This window comes from Scatophagus argus, chromosome 21, assembly GCF_020382885.2.
Source record: "Scatophagus argus isolate fScaArg1 chromosome 21, fScaArg1.pri, whole genome shotgun sequence".
Lineage (NCBI taxonomy): Eukaryota > Metazoa > Chordata > Actinopteri > Scatophagidae > Scatophagus > Scatophagus argus.
The window spans coordinates 7,408,352-7,425,305 of record NC_058513.1 but is presented as its reverse complement, the minus strand read 5'-3'; the positions used below and the strand labels follow the sequence as shown (position 1 = coordinate 7,425,305).

Here is a 16,954-nt window from a genome sequence, read left to right as displayed (position 1 = left end):
ATATTTACTGTATAATACTAACATTTTACACATTTATAGCAAAAATAGTGTTTTAGGTTTGTTTTTTTTTTTTAGTATTTTTTGTCATTACTTAGTCATTATACTATCAGTCCAAAGGAAGTAGATGCATGCAAATGCAAACATTCTCCTGAGAAAGAGGAAGGTTCAGTTGTAGAATGTCCACCACAAGACTTTTACAAGTAATCTGCACTTATTTCCCCCTTATTTACATCACTAACCATTGCACATACTCCATGACAATAATATAATGACAATATCCAAACCTTTATTAAAACATCGCTCAGCTGCCTGTATAAGACGAGCAGCAACCAGCACAGGTGAATGAAGCCAGTGCAGTTCTTGTTAAAGCTGCTACATGTTGGCTTCATAAAAACAACAAAACAAAAAACACTACAGCTGTATAGAAGCAAACAGGAAAACCTCTTAATTCCCTGAAGGAAAAATACAAAGTCAATATTTCTTTCTCACAGTAAGACTGTTTGTTTTGGAGGGGCTGCCTTGATTTCCACCCAGTTACACTTGGATTGCCTCTCGCCCATACAAACTTCTGCCTGCTCTATCCAGTTGTCAAATTTTCTTCTCTTTTCAATAGTAATCAGACCTTATTCCAGTGGGACATGTGTTGACCTGTTACCTGCAGGCTAACACAAAAAATAATTTTTATTTTGTACACAATACAAGCCCTGGAGCTGATTGTTCAGTAGCTGAGCAACTATTATTTAAGTACACACTTTTTTTTTACATTAAAAAAACACAAAAACATAAAATACCTTTTAAAAAAACTTACAACTTACATGTAATAATCTATCTACAGAAACCACACACACCAGCAGAAAATTAAATAAATTCTGATGAAAAAATAAATAAAAGAAAAAAAATGTATTAAGACTATATAGTTGAAATTAAACAATGGCAGAAAAAAAATACATCACCAGAATGATCTCCAAATGTTTACTCAAGATGTCTGCTTGCAGTATGAGTGCTTATGTGTGTTTAGCATCCTACAGCATTGCTGTCGACCTCCGTGTTCCTGACAGGGAAAGGGCTCCGAGAGGCTGGGCCGGGGGGGTCTGTTAGAGAGGGAAGACGGATGCGGGGCGACTCCATGGAGTTCCCTCTCACTGTGATGTGGTCCCATCCGCCCTAAAAGACAGGAGAGAGAGAGAGACAGAGAGAGAGAGAGAGAGACAGAGTGTGAGAGGGAGGAGTTAGCTCCAGATGTAATCTATTCACTATGTGGCTTTAGGCACAAAAAAGGACTGAACAGCCTCCTGCAGCACGACCCACTGCAGACGGCTAACCTCCTGACAGGCCACCATGTGAAATATTTTATAACTAACATTACTGACTACATGTGGTAACTTGAAGTATTTTAAATATAAATACAACTGAGGACTTTCTGACTCATTCATTTTTATTGTGGAAACTGAATTCAGTGTTTTTTGGCTTTGCAAGACACACAGATACTCCGACAACAGTTTTGTGCATTTTAATTTCTTTGGTGTCTTACCCCGATGCCATAGTCCCACGACTGTCCTTTGGGCTCCACAGGTTGGACTCCGAGTCGATGGCACACTGTACCACAGCTAAGACTGTGGCTGCCCTGCACCTTGTCCGCTATGATCCACACCTACACCCCAACATCATCAAGGCACAAATCACTTACCAAACACCATCCAAGGATTGTTTAGAATGTCAACATGGTACGTTTATGATGACTCATGGGCTGGGCCTTGAGAAAAATGTACTGAATCCTTTCATAAGTGGCATACTTTCATGTTAGAAGCTCCAAATCACAAAAAACATCCACTAACCAGTCTGAATATATATATATATAAAATATGATGGCTGTCACATCCACAACCATCATTTACTGTAGACAATAACAAAAAGGTGAACAATAGTGGAAAATATTCGATGTTGCAGTTCTGATATCCTGTTACTGACCTGGTCCAGAGGCCCTACAGAGACCTTGCGTACATTATTAGAGATGTGTTCCCAGGAGGAGCCCTGAGGGTAGCTGGGGGTCACACCCTGCCGGTACCACAGGTTACCTAGTCAAGAAAAAGCCACATTAGACACATGATCAGAATTTGTCTATCGAGGAACATAAACATCAGGAATATCAGGTATGCAGCTGCTTTACCATTTTCATCTACAGTGTGGACTGATGTCCTCCCAACAGACACCTGCTTCAACTTCTGTTTGGATGGGGAAGGGATGTGGTACCAACAGTCTCCTGTAGAGGGAGATACAACATATCATACTAAATGAGTGTAAGCCACCTTTGTTTGCAGCATCAGAGATCGACAAGCTTTGTTTCCTCCTGCTCATTTTGACACAAATCGTAATGTTTTTGGGCTGAATGATATTCTCAGAAATATGACACTTTCCCCTACTGACCTGCTGGGCTCTGTGGAGAGACAGATCCCCTGTAAAAGGCAGAACCATCTCGTGCAATGGCCCAAACCTGACTGGCAGCACCGATGGAGATAGACTTGAAAGGCTGGTCGGTTCCAATGTGGAGCCACGAGGATCCCTGAAAGACCATCAACAGAATGTCGATACCTCCTAAGCACTTCATAAGTTGTTTTTGTTGTAGCTACAGTGGATGTTTCAAGAATTTCCCTCCAGGGATAAATAAAGGAATTCTGATTCTGATGTATCTTTGCATACTTAACTATTAGATGTCCTCCTGCACTTATCGTATCATTCCATCAATAATAACTGTGTTAGAAAAGCCTACATTTAGGGTATAAGATAGATACAGAAAGTTTTGGTTTTGGTTGACTCATCAAATGGTGTTTAACTTGTTCATGTGGTGTCTGCATGCACACAGTGAACGTGACTCACAGCAGGCGTCAGTGCAGTGACTCCCAGCCGGCAGAGCACGTCTCCCTTGTTGCTGATGGCCCACAGAGGAACCACATCCACACTGCTCTGAGCTGCACAAGGCAGGATGGTCACATCACTGAGTGGTATCGGAGGAATTTCTTGCCAGGGTCCTGTGGTGGTCAGTTTACACTTCCTGTGGAAGGGGAAAAGCACAATGCTCACAGCACAGGTGCCTGTAAGTGCATTATCTGCCACTACAGAGACTGCAGGAGTGTGAGGGGGTCCTGGTCTCCTGGTTAGAATCTTTAAGTTTTTAAAATTGGATTCAGTGTCCTAAACTGCATTTTGTTTTTAGAGTTTACCACATTTAAGTATGGGTAACACTTTTTTTTTAAGAATTTAAATGTGTATATTCTCATAAATATAACCCTCAGGCCTGCTTCTTCCCACTGAAAATCTTGTAATTAAATTTTAAACCAGGAATAAAATAAACTAAAAACACCTGTATATTTTCCCACCACACCAACTGAAGATAAACTCATGTCAGACCTCTTTATTCTGAGTCTATGCTCTGTCTCTTCCGCTAAGTCTGTGTTAAAACTAAAATATCTACAAAACACAAAAACTGTAAATGTCACATGCACCCTTGAACCACTGTGCACCTGCTGAACAAACATATTGGAGAGGCTAAATAAGGCAGTTTTCCTTTTTATAGTACCTGGCCCATCGCCTGCGACGCACAAAGTCCTTCATCGTTTTATGGCCATGATACGACCTGTGTGGAGAGACGGAGAAGACAAGGGAAAATAACAGGAAGAAATAAACGAATGAAGTAACTACAGGGACAGCATGGTCAGAACTACGCAGCAGTTGGGTTTTAGGAATAACAAATGAAACCTACGCTGGAAAATCAGCTGCATATTGCCAACCTTCTCGGTCTGTCCCCCCAGAGACACTGTAGTCAATAGTCCAGTCAGACACCTGAAAAACGGCAAATATGGGAAGTGAATCACTGCCAACACATCAGTATTTTTGGCAACTCACCTTGTCTGTAATAATTCTGGATCAAATATTTATAGTTTCCAAAGTAATGATAAGAAAAGGAGGGATTGGGATTCCGCTGTGCACCACAGGACCGGATTCTAATAATCACAGGACATTCTCCAGAGCGTGTGTGTAGCTGTGCTTACCCATGTCCACTGGGGGGAGGGAGCTTTCATATTTGTCTTTGTGCACTCATGCAGTCCTGATGCATCACTCCACATGTAGCGATCTGTGGGCAGCCCCCTAAAAGAAACCGAACACACTTTAAATGACTACAAATCAAAAACAACATGCAGTTCAGCTGTAGTAGCAATGTTTCCATTTACTCGCTACATCACAGTGTTATGATTAAGATTTCAATGTTTAGTGGGTAAAAAGGAAATTTTTGGTATTCAAGCAACCTGTAGAAACAGGTGGTATTTTTATAATATTTGTTATTTTATTTTCATGAGATACTCATGCAAAAAGTAGTAAACACAGACGTATGTAGTCACTGCAAACTTCAAGCTCCTAAATGTGTCTGCATAGACACTTGACACATGACCATGTCAGCTGTATGAGCCTGAAAAGTTCTGTGCCGGAGAAAACTGGGTGGATGTGACGTGGCCTGGAGTGAGTTCTCCACCTGTTTGTGTAGCCAGTAACAGGGTTCCACCTCTGGTTCTCGTAAATGTAGACGCTCTTGATGTCTGTTTGTGTATAAATGTTATCTGTGCTGCTGGCCAGTCCCTGGAAGAAGCCTCCTCCATAGCCCCCAGTGTAGACCCAGGCAGTGTGGTCGTAGCCGATCCCCCACACGATTCCGACACTGTTACTCTCCACCACACGTAGGTGACCTCCAATCTGCCGCCAGAACCTGCGCAGAGAGGAAAAATGCTTCATAAAGGCTGAGGATTTGCATCCCCATTTATCAAAACTTTAGCTTGACATTCTTTCTCCTGCATGCAAGCGAGGAATGCATTGTTCTTACATCTGGTCGCAGGGTGTGGGGTAAGGCATGGCTTCCAGAGCAGGAGAGGGCTCGCTGACAAAGATGTCCCCTCTACAGGTGATTGACCAGATGGCCTGTTTGGACGGAGGACCCTGGATCCCCCTGGAGTCGCAGCACGACACACTCAACAATGCCAGCTTGAGCCCGGGACGGAGGTGAAAGCCGACAGATTGGGTCAGGAAGGGAAGGTGAGAAAAACAAGACGCAATTAGAAGAGACATAACGAGGGTAATAAAATGGAAATGGTAGAAATGTGTGTGTATTTCATACAGGATGCATCTCGAACACCAACAAGACCAACACAGTGTTATTTAAGTCCTTTACAGACATAGATGACTTTTTAATCTGGGCTGCCCAAGTGGGAAAATAAACAATCATCTGCCTTTGCACATGAAAACACAAATTTATCATGAGGCATTGATTCATCATGTTTTATAGCTCATTATTGACGGTTGAATATCCTTCACTGGAAACACTGCTTTATAATGAGTGGTTTTGGGGGCAAGCACAAACTGTGAAATTGCAAAAAACTATTATTTTTTGCATAATACACCTTAGCACATGACAGTCATTTGCTGCTGTTTTTTTCCTTTCCACCTCAGATGAGGCAACATACACTACGGGGATCAATAGGTTTTGTGTAAAATGCCTGTGTAGTATCCATACTTACCCAATCATGCATCTCCAGCTCTGTGGCTGCTGCCAATCTGATTGGCCACCTCTGTTTGGTCCGCTCAGGAGTGTAGATGGCAAAAGTGTGTTTGGAGTCACTCAGCACAGGAACAAGGACGGTGACCTCATTCACAAAGGCATGAAGGTACTGGAAAGAGTGACAACAGACAAGGAAGGAGAGAAAAGCATAGAAAGATAGAAAAAAGAAAGTAAAAGAACAGTAAATAGAGGAAGAAAGAAGAGAATAGCAGTAGTGAGTGCAAGAGAGCAATACCGATTTATTTGATTGACTCATTTCTTTTGCCCCGCACACACGCGCACACACACACTTACTCCTTCTTTTGCTCACCTTCTTCTCCTCATAAAAGTTGTAATAGATGAAAAGGATGCCATCCTTGTTTCCCTCTGGTCCCGAGAACTGCTCCAAGGCAAAATGAACATCTACCCACTTGTGTGGCTTCCAGTCCCTCCACCATTGCATGGTTCCCTTCTTCACCCACACAGACTGCATTGGGTGTAAGCATTCAGGCAGAGGACTTAATTAATGAATGATAAATAAAAGAGGGAGGTAAATCCAAAAAAGCACACAGAGACAGAAATAAAGAAGGTCAATTGTAAAAGCTGCAGCTGTTGGGCAGGTCACAACTTTCATTGCATTGCATGTACCTGTTCTATGGCTTGTTCATAATGCCTGAAATTATCCATCTCTCTTTTGGTCCTCTCACTAAGTTGCTCAAAGATTTGTCTCCGCCAGGCTGCTGTCTGGGCTGGGCTGACGGACAGACTCATGGACTGGACTGACTGGACCAGGGCTGAGAAGGACAGAAAAGAAAATTAACTAATTGACAAAAGAGAAGGAAACAAAACGAGTTTTGATCTTGACTGCAAGTTTCCTGCAAACACGGAATTAAAAGGTGATGATTCTAGCTTTGATTTTGAAGTTGAGATGTCACATCAAGAAACACTTTTACTGTGTATTCTGGGACTCTGGAAGCAGTCTTTTAACACCACAGCTCAATCAGTTACTGGATAGCTATCTAATTTAACTCACATGAAGTGTTCAGAGAGCAGCTGAACCAGTTGAGCTGGGAGTGACTGTCCACAGAGCAGCCTCCTCCACTGACCCACGCCCACAGAGGGTGCTCGTCTACCCCATACGGGTCTTCCATGGCCAGAGTATATGTGGCCACCGATGACAAGCTGCAGGTGTCAGCTGTGTCCAGCACTGCGCCAGTCCGGGCCTGCTGGCCCTGTGCCTCCTCCAGATCCACGTTACTCCACTGGTGGTCAAGAGGACCTCCTGACTGGCTGGGGGAAATGGCTACGCCAGCAGAGGGAGCTGTGACCTCTCCATCTCCAAGGATGGTCTCCTCTTCCAGAACAGCTGGACTGGCAGGTCTGCCTTCTCCTGAGGTCTTTGCTGGTTCACGGTCAGAGACAAGTTCTGAGATGAAGCTGTCACTGGTGACCTTGGGGATGCGGGGTTTGGAGGTCTCAATGAGACGGTCAGAGTGGTCTGTGGGGGCGTCAACAAAGGACTCTGGGGAGGCAGAGTTGACGAGGCAGCTGGCCCCATCTGTGGATCCTTTCTCTGTGTCTGATTCAACATCGCTCACTACAGACTGAGCTCGAGCCTCACCACTAAAGAAGCATCCGGCACTGCGGAGGGAGAGAAAGCGGAACTGAATTAATTTCATTCGTTTTTCCAGCAAACATTTTAATATTCAATATATGTTTTCATGATAGCCTAAAGCTATATATCTACTATAGCTGCTGTCTATATTTTCTACTTAGCCAAAATCCCAGTCCTTAAAAAGTTGAGTGAAATCTGTTTGTATCCCCATCTGTGTCTAAAGCCTCTCCACCTCTGCAGGCTGTTTGTGCTGGCACTGGAGTGGGATCTGTCTCCGTCCCGGGGAACGCTGATGGCCTTCCAGGTTTTCCCGCTCAGTTCACTGGAGGTCACACCTTGTCGAAAGTACACCGCCCGATCCTCACAGCTGATGGCAAACACCTATGCATGACAGCAGCAGCAGCAGCAAGTTTATTTAGATATGTCAACATCTAATGAGTACCCACCACATGAGCAGAAAGGATGGACACTTGATGTGCCATTTCTGAACGGTTTTAAGGAGGATGTCATGTCATGTGGATGGAAGTCACCTGATCGTTCAGTCCTACGTTGATCATAATCATTTCTCCCACCATGCTGATCCAGCCGGAGCCACAGGGGTTGTGGGAGTTCACGCCGCGTCTGAACCACACCTGGCAGAGCATGAGAGTGGAGAGAAAAGTGATCTGCTTAAAGTTTATTGTCAATACCAGTTCAGCCTTAGTTTGTCATAATAGTCTAATCCTTTTTGGTAATTAAGTTTTTCTGTTTGGCATAGTGTGAAAATAAAAGAATAAACTGACAATCTCAACTAAAGCCAAACATTTTACATACTGCAGGGCTGTAGCTCTGTACTATAGGACATTTTACTTTGCCTGTAACCTGTATGGTGGTTGTATACTGAAGGCAGAGGCAACTGATATATATATATATAAAATGACTTTGAAATCTTTTATTTAAATCCTCAGTTTCCAATAAATACATACAGCACTTTGTCAATGCCAACAGGAAGTTGCAGAAAACAAAGCATCACAAGGTTAAAAGAAGAATCAAGAAAACAATGACTAGAAACCGAACCAAAACCAAAAGCTCAAGCCACACTTGAAAATACTTGGTAATATTCTGTCTAGCAGATGTTGTATATTGTCTTGTATTGGTATGGCAACAATATGCCACTAACAGTGAAACAATATATTTGATAATGATAATAAAAATAAAGCAAAAACTTCTTTCTTTAAGATTATATTATCATTATTGTTGTTTTATTAAAAGACAGCTAGCAGAGGTTTATTCTTCTATAATGTTCATTATAGAATTTTCTTACTTTGCTGTCCTTCGTCAAAGCCCAAACAACATTGATTCCCACGGCTACATGTGTGGCTCCTACATCAGGACTGGGAGAGTCCACCACCACCCAGGAGGTACCTAACATGAAAAATATATATTCTCAACACAGACAATCAACACGTTCACAAACAAACTACACCCGCCTCTCACTAAACAAGCCAGCGTACCTTTGGGGCAGTCTCTGCAGATGCCTTCCCTGACAAGGAGCTGGCCCTCCCACAGCACTGCCCAGACAAGATCACCTGAGCCACAGCTGATCTGGACCACCTCCCCGGGAAGAGGCACCTCCTCCCACAGAGAGCCCTCAGGATTGTGGTGATAGATTCCCTCTCTGAACCACACCTGGATGAAGGGGTGAAGGATAACAAGACATTAAGTAATCAACATCAAGCAAACTTGTTTATTTGATGTGACAAGACAGAGTGTGACAGCGTGTGATCTTGCTACGGGCACTGACAAGGTCAAAACTGAAACAAACACACACTTAGAATGTGTGAATAAATGCATATAGAACAATATGTACATGAACCAAATAAATTCCATTAGATATAGGGAACAAAATGATCTACTTTATTGCAGGGCATTATAAGCGGCATGCCAGGAAAGGTTACACAGTCATTTTACCTCTCTAAGCTATGCTGTATTATTGTATTTACATAAGTGATGGATGACTATTTCTCTTTTCCCAAATTGTTACCGGCTTAATTTGTACAAATTACAAGCTAATCAAGACTTGAAGTACCTTGCCATGTACGCTGCTTAAGGTTAAGGCGGGTGGAGTATATGCATGTGTGTTTATGTGTGTACCTTGCCCTGCAGGGACACAGCCCATAGTGACAGTCGACCTCTGGGCTCGTCACTGATCTCCCAGCCTCCGCAGCTTATGTCGCTGAAGGGGTCTGGTAGAGTCGTCTGCTGCGAGGGGATCTGTCAGCACACACAGGAATAGAGACGCAGGTAAACCAACAGAAAATGAAAGCTTTACACACGCACACACACACCAACTGTAACACCCACCTTAGCCCACGTGTCCATGGCTTTGTACCTCCTGTAGCGGATCCATCGCCTGCGACGGACACAGGAGTTCCACTTCTTGTCTTTGGTGTACGTGGCAGGGAAGTCAATGGCGTAGCTCCACCCCTGCAGGTGTAACCACCTCAATCATAACGAGGCAGAAATATAAAAAAAAAGACAACAACTGATGCTCAAATGGAGAGATGAGAGCAAAACAATAACTAGACACTCACCCCTTTCTCTGTAGGCTCTCCCTCAAAGTTTTCATCCACGTACCAGTCGCCCTCCCACTCCCAGCTGCTGGAGGGAAGCCGGAAGCTGTCTAGAGGTTGGTGCTGCAGACCTGTGACATCACTCCACTGCCAGCGGTCGCTTGGCAACAAACGCTCCGAGAAACCATCAACTGGATTCCACCGCTGACAGAAGGACAGACAAACGGACAGACGGCATGTTAGAGCATGCACAGTGTCATAAAGCAAAAGTAACCTGCTTGCACATAAACTGACATTGCCTTATTATAACCTGATGGCCCAAAGAGTTTGAAATCATTCATAAGATGCTTGAATTGATTCAGCATTTTCTGCAATTTGAATTCCACACACATTAGACTTTCAAGGTATCTGGTGTTTTGCTTAAAAACTGATTCAATGTACTTCTGATGTGTTTGTTAAAGCACACAGCTGATCATGTGCTGAGGTTAGCAACAGAGGAAGTGCAACACTGCGATATGAGGATGTTGCACTTATACTAATTCACTCATTAACACATAACGAAAGTACTAGGGGAACTCCACATTTTCAATTTTGAGATAGGAGATTGCATAGAGAGAACAAATACCATGGCTTCCTTTTTTTTTTAACCTTGATTCGACCTCTTTGAATTTTTTCTTTCCAGGAGCAAACTCCTGTGTAACCAATGACACCCTGATCGGTGGAAGAAACACACCTGATTCTCATAGGTCTCCTCCTGGTAGCGGACCGGCAGGTCAGAGGCATGGACATTCAGGTAGATGCTGTTGTCACAGGCGATGCCCCAGCAGCACTGCCGAGCTGCCGTCACCCGCTTGAACTCCATCTGGGCATCACGGCACTGCTCCCACTGCTGCCCTGCCGTGGACAGGCTGTACACCCGCCCATACACATCCACCGCCCACAGCAGGGAGACGGGCATGGCTGCACCGGTAACCTGGAGAACGAGGGTAAATGTAGATAATATAGCTTTAAAGTTACATAATGTTTTTTTCCCCAATGCATGACAATAACGGACTGTCTCTCGGTTCATGTCTTAGGAGATAATATTCATACCTATGACACCATTATTCACAGCAGCATCATCACAGTGTGCCAGATGAAATTATTTAGGATTCAAGTCGTGAATTATTTTAAACACATTTCCACCCGGAGTTGGAAGTGAGCTCACCTTGAAACTTAAAATTAAGTCTAGAGGGTTTTATTAATGCTTGTCTACACAAATGTGTTTGTTATAATGGATCAATTGGTGGGTCAGCATTCAGTTTGATTCTGTGACAAAATAACATGTGGAACAAGTTAAAGGATGTCACATGAAAACTAGTCACCCCCATCTAAGGGTGTAGGACATGACAAAGGATGTGTGAGGACTGTTAAACCTCTCCTCCTCTTCCCTGTACAGTGACGTTAAAACCGACCTTTTATTTCCAAAGACAATGATTTTGTCATAGCAGGAAAAGCACAAGTGTTACTAATAACATGGCTCAGATATATTCAAGAAATATTCAAGCTGTGACGATGGGGCAGTGAGCCAGCACACACAACACTGACCCTGGCACCAAGCAGCTAAATGGAATTCAGCCATTGTTCATTTTTTATTATTTTCACCTGTGCTGATCTTAATGTGACATGCCAAAATGGCTCCTGAGATTAGGCGTATGACTTTACAACCAATGCTGAAATATATAAGTGCATATCTACTGCAGAAATGTACGACCACGTAACTTTCAGTCAGCGAATCAAAATCAATGTTAGGGCAGAGCTGTGTACATTAATCGGGGTCATGTGTTGAGGTGGCACTGATCTAACACTCGTTGTGTGTTGTTCGTTTGTTTACACCACTTGTGCTCCACTTACTGACCCATATCCTACACCACTCACTTTGTCATCATAACGTTTAAGCCTGCGTGGAAAACGAATTTTACAGAGTAACTGTGGCGTTTGCTAAAGGCTGGCGATGTCCATCTCACAACACTGCGTAATCAGCAGAGGGATGCTGCTGCTAAAAGGCGTATCCTCTGTCACCACCTTATGTAATAACAGTAGTACTAATAACAATAAAAATAATAAATACGCACACTCTTAAAGTACCGAAACTGCGTGACATTTTTGACTGTATGACAGGGCGTGTAGCTGCATACTAGCACTGTGTTAACATTACGAACTACTAATTAGCCTTATTGGCTAATATAATGGAGGTGTGAATGACAGGAGAGTAACACGTAAGCTGCAATGGTACAAACAAGCGTACGCTGTACCGTAAAACCTGCTTTACGCTTAAACGAGAACACTGGCTATCTCGCTTTTGGTGAAGGCTTACAGGCTTAGCCCTCCAGAAATAGCAAACTAACAGAGTTTAGACACACAAACCTTGAGCTTCCTCTCATTAATCGTGAAACGGTGCAGGTGGGATGTCACCGTCGTTCATTCAGCAGGTGGAAATGAATGAACAGCTAAGCTAGATCACAATGTGTCCGGGTACTACCTGATTTTCATATCATCGTTTCTCTCTTACGTAAAACAAGGAAGTGCTACTGTTTCTTCATTCCTATTGGCTGTTTCCGTGGCGGCAGGTGTTGCCACTTTAAGATCCACAAGGGGCGCTGTTAGCCCTTATATCTGTACGCCACTACATTTTAGTACGAAATGTTGTACTTTTTTACTTCACTGCATTTATATGACAACGAGTCTATAGTAACTAGTTCATTTAATTGAAAAAAACCTTAATTATACATAAAGAACACGTGGACATCTGATAAAATGCTGATAATGTGATATGGTCTCAATAACAGGCCAGCATCATTGTCATTATTAGAGAAGTAAGGGCGACATAGCCTTTGAGAGAGGAGGAGTCACATTAAACTCCAATTAAAGTGTCTGTGGTCCAGGTCAGCCTTGGCTTTAGGTTTGAATAGACATACTTTGGTGTCAAGTAAATGTTTTTAAAATAAATGCAGTTTAAACTAATATATTTTAAACATTTGTTTTATTTCCAGGTGTAATCCTTACCTACACATGGTGATGGTCATGTTGTTGAGACATATGTTGAAACGAAATATAAATTCAGAGAAGTTGTAGAAAGTAGTGTAACCTTGTAGTCTTGAGATCAGAAGAATCATAATCAGTTTTATGATGGAAAACAATTCACACCTGTCACATGCAAATAATTCGTATGTGAGACATTGTGTCCCGCCTTTCACACAGTTTTGCATGAGTTTGCAATAATCTTTGGACAATTTGCAGAGAATGATCTGTTCCTGCAGCAGCCAGTAAACTCATGTAGCCAAGAGTGTTTGACTCTAAAACCTCTTATTTCTGAAGGAAGAAATATAAAACCAGGAAGATATTATATTTTAAAATTCATCAGAACATCAGAGTGTAAAATGCCAAAGTAAATCCAGACCAGTGATTTGTCTTATGTTCATTTCTATTTAGCTCTTGATACATGGTGTCCTGTCATTTTATTACCAGAAGTCAAAACTTTTTGAAGAATGATTCAAATGTTTGTCATTTATTTTTTATGTTGAGATGCCATTTATCAGTCATTTATTAGGACACAGAAACTCTTAAAAGATACTGTTCTACCAATCAGTGCAGACAGACAGCGTAACATGTCACTTGTCCAGTGAACACTTATTTAAGACAAAAAGGAGGTTTGACAAAAATATAAAGGATGTCCATCAAGAAACCTCACAGGCAATACTGATCAGAAGAATACATTGACTTTTTTTTATATTTGTCTTTCCATGTGAACAAATGTAGCTGGAGACTTTGAGTCCAGCTGGAGTTGTGTGTGAGGACAGACAGGATGATGACAAGCGTCTGTGATGCTGCTGAGTAGGACATATCTGGAAAAAATAAAGACAGACAACGTGGTGAACACATGAAGGATTTATAATATCATTTCACATGAATGCATATTTTTTCTTTGTAAACAGGAGGGTAAGGGAAAATAAAAATATAACAGGATAAATGCACATTTATTTTCTGAAATGAGTGGGTTCACAGTGCATGGAGACAGCATTTGCTTGTCTCTTGTCTCATTTGGTCTTGGTCTGGACTTGATTCTTCCTTGTTTCTTCTCCTCTCTGTAAAAGTCAAATGAAAGCAAAGGAGAACAGCAGTTAATAACTTTGGCAGTCAGGAACCGAGAAGAACAACTAATCAATACAGAAATTCTGAAAATGGCTAATTACCTTTTGAAATGAGGGGATTCACAGTATATGCTCATCCTTTGTCTCCTCTGGTCTCCTCTCCTCTTGTTTCTTCCTCTGCTCTCTTTTCTAAATGAAAAATGACAAACAAAGGTCAATTTGGTCTGGACTGAAGAGTAAAGACTAAAACTGATACCACCTTGCCAGCACAGGGTGAAAAGACAGTCACTCATGTGTTTTTTGAGTGACCACAGACTGCTGCTGCTGCTGCTGCTCTCTACATCAGTGTCCTTCCTGTTCCTCTTCTGTCGCTGAGGCTTTGCACATGATACAGAGTCATTAACAAACTGATGCAGGGCCACTACTGGAACATGTCCATCTTGCTTGTTGTCAGTCACTGTCCATCGGTTTCCAACTTGCTGTTCTCAGAGCTGTGCACAGGGGAGGAGATGATCATGGTCACAGTTTCTGCGGTGTATGCTTCAGGGCTCCAAGCTCTGTGTTATATGTTAATATCAGAAGATATTTAGTCAGTACAGCTATAGGTATAGGTACCTGGCTGTAGGTTCTATGAGACCTGATTGTCCTTTTGTTTGCCCCTGCTGGACCTGATCGAAGGGTGTGACCATCTTAGATGAGTCGAAGGATTCTTTGAATGGAAGTAGAGGAAAGTCATTGGAGCCTGTGATGAGGAGGCTCAGGATGGACTCCCTCAATGAGTTCACTCTTGTGGTGCTCAGAGGACGGTTCCTCTCGTTGGGAAATGTGATGGTGGAGAGTGCTCACTGTTTCTTTTCTGTCAGGTGAGTTTCCCATCACCAGCCCTGCCAGATGCACAGGCCCAGAGGAGTAAAAACTAAAACTTATTCCACCCTGTCAGTATGAGGGTAAAATAAATAAATAAATAAATAAAAACAGTTACACTCTCATGCGTTTTGATAGCCTGCTGCTGCTGCTCTCTGTGTCAGTGTTCTTCCTCTTCCTTGTCTGTTGCCGAGGCTTTGTGTACTGTGCAAAGTCTCTAGTAAACTGACAGAAGACCGACATGAGAACTTGTCCGTCTTCTCTGTAGTCGCTCACTCTCCAGCAATTTGGTGTTTCTATAGTGTCAACGTGGTACACAGGAGAAATGACTCTCGTCACAGTCTTGCCATCAACCTGCGTGGGTCGGACACAGTTTCTGCGGTCCGCCTTCAGGGCTTCCATATCTGCCTTCTCTGGAAGAACTGGAGTCAGTACAATCTGATCAGAAGAGATGGATTGTGTCAATGGCGGCACCAAACCTGACGGTGCTGCCATGAGGGGACACGGGCTGGTGTTCTCCTTCTGCGCCTGAGCCACGCGGACGAAGGGTGTGCACCTTAGACTTGAAGCAAAAGAACCACTGAATGGAATTGGAGGAAAGTCCTTGGAGCCTGTGACGAGGTTGTGATACAGGCCCAGGACGGACTCCCTCAAAGAGTTGACGCTTGCGTTGCTCAGAGGACGGTTCCTCAAGTTGGTTACCTCTAGTTCAAGGACTTGTCTTGGCAGAGGCAAAGCATCTGAACGGAAAGTCAAGAGAACGAAAACGTTAGTCACATGAGTAAGAATAACATGCAGACATGAACAGGTCAAAACAAAACAGCTGCGCATTTCTATAATTTAAAGCACTGCTCACATCATTCCACAAAGAAGATCTGAGCTGTTCTATTCTGACATGCGATACGAGTGACATATGAACGAAACATTGTTTAAACAAAACTTCAGAATGTCTGCCTCTCTCATAATAACAAGTAGAAGATGGCACATTTCATTTCTATACTTCTGTTGAATGAAATTTAAAATCATATCAAAAGATGAAAGGTATTCTTTCGCTCTGAGAACACAGTCATGGTCCTGAATTATATAATAATAGATAATGTAATAATTAAAAACACAGGCAGCCTCAAGCAAAGAATGACTGCACTGTGCATAAACTTTACTTCACAGAAGCTAAATGTTTTCAGCAAGTTAGAACCGCAGCATATGCCAAACTGTGATGAATGAATACAAGCCATAATATTTATTTCATATCTTGCTCTGATCTATGGCCACAATATGGTAGGAATAAGGGAATTGACTTAAATTATCTCTTTGGTCTACAAACAACAGGTATCTGGCGAGTTCTAATAGAGGAGCTAATCTCATAGGCACGGGCAATGTACACAATTTTTAGCATTTTTTTTAAATTTGCCTCAGTGTTAACTCCCCTCAAAAGGTTTTTCTCAATCACTACATAAATATTTTTACCTGTCACATGTACTCTCAGTAAAATCCATTATCTATTTTAATTATTACATCGAAATAACAAGTTTAATGTAGTTAAATAGTTAACATTCAACCAACAAAATGACATAACTTATATTTATGTTTATGATGTGGTATTTTGGTATATTTATAATGTAAAATATATTTGATGTTATAATAATATAGATTTAACACGTTTTAATCAGCACTCGTCTACTACGTTTTACCATAGCGGTCATCCACCACACGGTCGACGCCAATGTACAGCAGGTATTTCTCACGGCGCAAAACACTGGAGGCCATTATCCGCCCCCCGCTGCGAAGTTGCTGTCTTCAGGTGTTTTTGAAGAGATGTTTTCTGACTTCAAAGATTCACTTTTGAACGATTTTGCACTTGCACCACAGTTCAAGTGTTTCTCTTGCCAACACGTCTGCTCCAAGTTTTACTACAGACTGGAATTAGAATTGTGGCTTTGATGAAAACGGTATTCCATCACCATGACTACCTGCGAAACTGTTACTCACGTCTAATTATTATTATTATTAATAATAATAATAATAAAAATTAGTCAGTCGTTCAACAAATAGGCTACATGACATTTCACAACTTAAAAAGTCATTTAAATATGGATGGAAATAATGACTAATGGCTCAAAAATCATTTTTATTACTGCAAGTAATTATTAAATACAAGTAAAATCTAGACAAATAGTGAAATCTATGAATAAATAAAAGAATAAGCTAATGA

General features: G+C 42.1%; 2 protein-coding genes across 2 annotated transcripts; both read right to left on the bottom strand.

Annotated features, from left to right (window-relative positions):
* Nucleotides 1-15: 15 nt before the first annotated feature.
* Nucleotides 16-12,309, bottom strand: tecpr1a (tectonin beta-propeller repeat containing 1a). The gene is made up of 24 exons (XM_046376945.1): nucleotides 12,155-12,309; nucleotides 10,482-10,721; nucleotides 9,770-9,952; nucleotides 9,540-9,662; nucleotides 9,330-9,449; nucleotides 8,690-8,864; nucleotides 8,500-8,600; nucleotides 7,727-7,828; nucleotides 7,429-7,577; nucleotides 6,615-7,222; nucleotides 6,230-6,375; nucleotides 5,913-6,068; nucleotides 5,562-5,711; nucleotides 4,871-5,028; nucleotides 4,526-4,756; nucleotides 4,047-4,143; nucleotides 3,758-3,837; nucleotides 3,575-3,631; nucleotides 2,875-3,049; nucleotides 2,425-2,560; nucleotides 2,168-2,260; nucleotides 1,969-2,075; nucleotides 1,532-1,651; nucleotides 16-1,164 (listed from the first exon to the last, which is right to left on the bottom strand). Exons 2-24 carry the CDS (start codon nucleotides 10,704-10,706, stop codon nucleotides 1,015-1,017), a joined length of 3,642 nt encoding a protein of 1,213 aa, XP_046232901.1. The 5' UTR covers nucleotides 10,707-10,721; nucleotides 12,155-12,309; the 3' UTR covers nucleotides 16-1,014.
* A 2,217-nt stretch (nucleotides 12,310-14,526) lies between these two features.
* On the bottom strand, nucleotides 14,527-16,627 carry LOC124052790. The gene is made up of 2 exons (XM_046377451.1): nucleotides 16,434-16,627; nucleotides 14,527-15,482 (listed from the first exon to the last, which is right to left on the bottom strand). Exons 1-2 carry the CDS (start codon nucleotides 16,507-16,509, stop codon nucleotides 14,857-14,859), a joined length of 702 nt encoding a protein of 233 aa, XP_046233407.1. The 5' UTR covers nucleotides 16,510-16,627; the 3' UTR covers nucleotides 14,527-14,856.
* Between the last annotated feature and the right edge of the window lie 327 nt (nucleotides 16,628-16,954).

What these genes read in the sequence shown, in the direction of transcription:
- tecpr1a (XM_046376945.1), bottom strand. Translation starts at nt 10,706, where the DNA reads ATGCCCGTCTCCCTGCTGTGGGCGGTGGATGTGTATGGGCGGGTGTAC. An exon ending in AGGAGACCTATGAGAATCAG is followed by an intron (nt 9,953 to 10,481) that starts GTGTGTTTCTTC and finishes TCCTTCTGTCAG; the next exon opens with CGGTGGAATCCAGTTGATGG. An exon ending in GTTACTGGCTACACAAACAG is followed by an intron (nt 4,144 to 4,525) that starts GTGGAGAACTCA and finishes GGTTTCTTTTAG; the next exon opens with GGGGCTGCCCACAGATCGCT.
- LOC124052790 (XM_046377451.1), bottom strand. Translation starts at nt 16,509, where the DNA reads ATGGCCTCCAGTGTTTTGCGCCGTGAGAAATACCTGCTGTACATTGGC. An exon ending in TGTGGTGGATGACCGCTATG is followed by an intron (nt 15,483 to 16,433) that starts GTAAAACGTAGT and finishes CTTTCCGTTCAG; the next exon opens with ATGCTTTGCCTCTGCCAAGA.